Here is a 2,793-nt window from a genome sequence, read left to right as displayed (position 1 = left end):
GGGGGGGGGGGGGGGGGGGGGCAGCTGCCAGGGCATTGGGGCAAGGGACCCAGGTCCACAGCTCCCTGCTTCCAACAGAAGGCAACTGCAGCAAGAGCATGAAGCCAGCTCCCCCACTGCTGCCAGCTCTGGCAGGGGCACAGCTGGCTCCCGATGGCTGCGCACACTCCCTAGGGGCAGGGGGGGAACCGCACCCCAAGATCTATGTGGGGGGGGCAGGCTGCAGGCCCCAGGTCCCACCCTGCTTCCCTCCTGCGTGGCTGATGTAGCCCCACAGGCACGACTGTGGCTGGGAACAGCAGGGCTGCCCCAGGATTTCCTTGCCCTCTGCTGCCCTGGCAAAATGCCTCCTGCGCCTGCTGCTGCTTTGAGTGGCAGAGCCCCACATCGCTTCCCTCAGTGCAACCCTGCATGCAGGAGGCGCATCACCGGGGCAGTGCGAAGCAATCAGCCACTAGGAGATCCCTGTGAGGCTCCAATGTCCCCAGTCATGCCAGGTTGCGGGGAGGGGAGCAGGGCGGCAATATGCCACCAGCAGGACTGTGGGGGGCCTTTAATGGCAATCTGATGTCCTGCTCCCTTCCCTGCGACTGGGGGGCACAGCTTCTGCCGCTGCATGCTCTCTGGAAGGTGGCAAGGGGGAGGCATGTACCCCCTGGATCTATGCATGGGGCAAGGGCAGGCTGCCGCTGTGAGCAGTGCTGGGCCATGGCTGTGGTTGGGGCAGGTGGTAGCAGTGCTGGGAGGGGGGCTATGGGGAAGCTAGAGCCACTCCAAAGTTCACCGTAGCCCCCTTCCCAGTGCTGCCATCGCACGCCCCGAGTACGGTTCTAGATCAGCCACACCGCCAGGAAGAGCCTGGAACTGCCTGTGGCCCCAGCCTGCAGCGGCAGCCCACTCTCACCTCGCGCACAGATCTGGGAGGGGCATATGCCCCCCATGCCTTCCCTGGGGGTGCGCACAGTGGCAGGAGCTGGACTGCACTCCAGAGATGAGCCTAGCAGGGTGCGGGGCCCGGGGCAAATCAGCCTGTGCAGGGCCCGGATGCAAAGAAGCCAGTGGCAGGGGGGAAGGGGAAGTTTGCAAGCAGCTGGATGTGAAACCAGAAGCAGCAGCACAGAGTCACTGGCACTAGGTGGGCCCTGCAGGAGGGGCCATGGCTGCTCCGCCCAGCTCTGCAGGGCCCCCCAAAGCATGGGACCCAGGGCGATCACCCCAATATGCCCCTCCCTAGGGACGGCCCTGCCCCCCTTCCCCACCCTCTGGACAAGCTGCTTGCAGCTCTATCCCACGCCGCACCCTGCCCCAGCCCCACTTCCTCCCTCACCATGAGAGCCTCGATCTGCCCCCCCCTCCAAAAGATTTACCAGCCAGATGCTGCTCTCTAAGCTGCCAGGCTGTGTATTGGCAACTGGATTGGTATTGGCTGATCTGACTCATTAATAATCAGACATCAGTATCGACCCAAAAAATCCTTATTGGTGCACCCCTACTTGAAATCCAAATGGTTGAAGAAAATCAGCTGCTTTCTCTACATGCTTTCATTTTTTTTATTTTTAAAGACAGATGTCCTTACCTTTCAAAGCCAGAGGCCCTGGATAACAGCACACAAAGCAGCAATACTAGCACCCAGAGCAGTGCTACAATAAACACTCCTGGTCCAACTCCAATAATGGTGCCAGCCATTCTGGAAGAGAAAGACCAACTTGAGCTCAGCACAAAGCCTCCCCTACACCACATAGAAGAACCTCTAGAAATGCCTTTTTCTGAAAACTATAACTTTTAACAAATAAAAATCAAACACTTTAGCCTTAACAATCCACTTACAGAAAACACCTTGGAAAAGTAGTGTACATACAGAAAGTTATTTCTGAGGCTGCTGATTTTTCATGAGAATGAGACTAACAATCTCACAGTAGACACTTTCCAGGTAATGCTATAAGATGCTGGAAATGTAGGAAACAAGATACAATGCTAATGGTTATTTGTTAACTATGGTCTACCACAAATTCCTGCTCCAGTCCTAGCTTCATACAGGATTCATCTTACATGCCTGTTCTTACATGGTGCCGCTGTGCACTACAACAGTTGTTGCAGTCCACCTTAAAAGTATTTTAGTGGCATCTGCAAAGGCACGTATTAAACACACAGACTCGTTTGGGATCCTTTGAGGTAAGAACTGATACCTAGATGCAAGGTAATTATGACTAGAAAATAAATGGTGTGTACCTTAGCCAAGTACACGGAGAGCCTTTAGTTTACTGCATACAGTGCTGGGCATTCTCCAAGTTTGGAAGTGACCTTTCACAGACTAGCCTGGCTTTCGCAACGATTAATGGTTATTAAATAGCCATTCAGAGCTTCCAGTACAAGGTGGGAAAATATGCTGTTACCCACCCTACACAAACGCGGGACGCCTTCACCCGAGGCAGGGCCGTGCTGGGAGCTCAGCGAGCGGACGAAGCACGGGAGAGCTGCAGCCCCGGGGAGGAGGGACGCGCCTAGCTACCGGCGCCGGGGCAGGAGAACTTATCCCCGCGGCTCTCGGCTGTGCCGCCCTTCCGGGCCGAGACGGCAACTACGACCTGCAACGTCCCCCAAGCCTGGCTCCGCCTGGACGCGGGCTCTCCTGACGGGATGCCTAGGAGAACCAATCGCAGAGCTGTTTCTATGGGAGGTTTTTCCACACTCACCAGTCAGCACCCGCCTTTCATCATCTCCCCCTGCAGTTTCCTCCGGGCGACCAGAACCAGCCCTAGCGGGCTCCCATTGGCTGGGGGGCGGCACCAACCG

General features: G+C 56.5%; 1 protein-coding gene across 1 annotated transcript in view; it reads right to left on the bottom strand.

Annotated features, from left to right (window-relative positions):
* The window catches only part of TMEM218 (transmembrane protein 218), an 11,924-nt gene extending 9,303 nt beyond the window's left edge, over window positions 1-2,621 (bottom strand). Inside the window, exons 1-2 of the mRNA XM_006031867.3 lie at window positions 2,398-2,621; window positions 1,577-1,687 (exon numbers count right to left, since the gene is read on the bottom strand). Coding sequence (XP_006031929.1) covers window positions 1,577-1,686 — 110 coding nt within the window. The 5' untranslated portion in view covers window position 1,687; window positions 2,398-2,621. The remainder of the gene's footprint in view (window positions 1-1,576; window positions 1,688-2,397) is intronic.
* Window positions 2,622-2,793: the final 172 nt, after the last annotated feature.

Source organism: Alligator sinensis, unplaced genomic scaffold (genome assembly GCF_000455745.1).
Source record: "Alligator sinensis unplaced genomic scaffold, ASM45574v1 scaffold385_1, whole genome shotgun sequence".
Lineage (NCBI taxonomy): Eukaryota > Metazoa > Chordata > Crocodylia > Alligatoridae > Alligator > Alligator sinensis.
The sequence above is the reverse complement of the archived record's forward strand: the minus strand, read 5'-3'. Positions and strand labels throughout refer to the sequence as shown.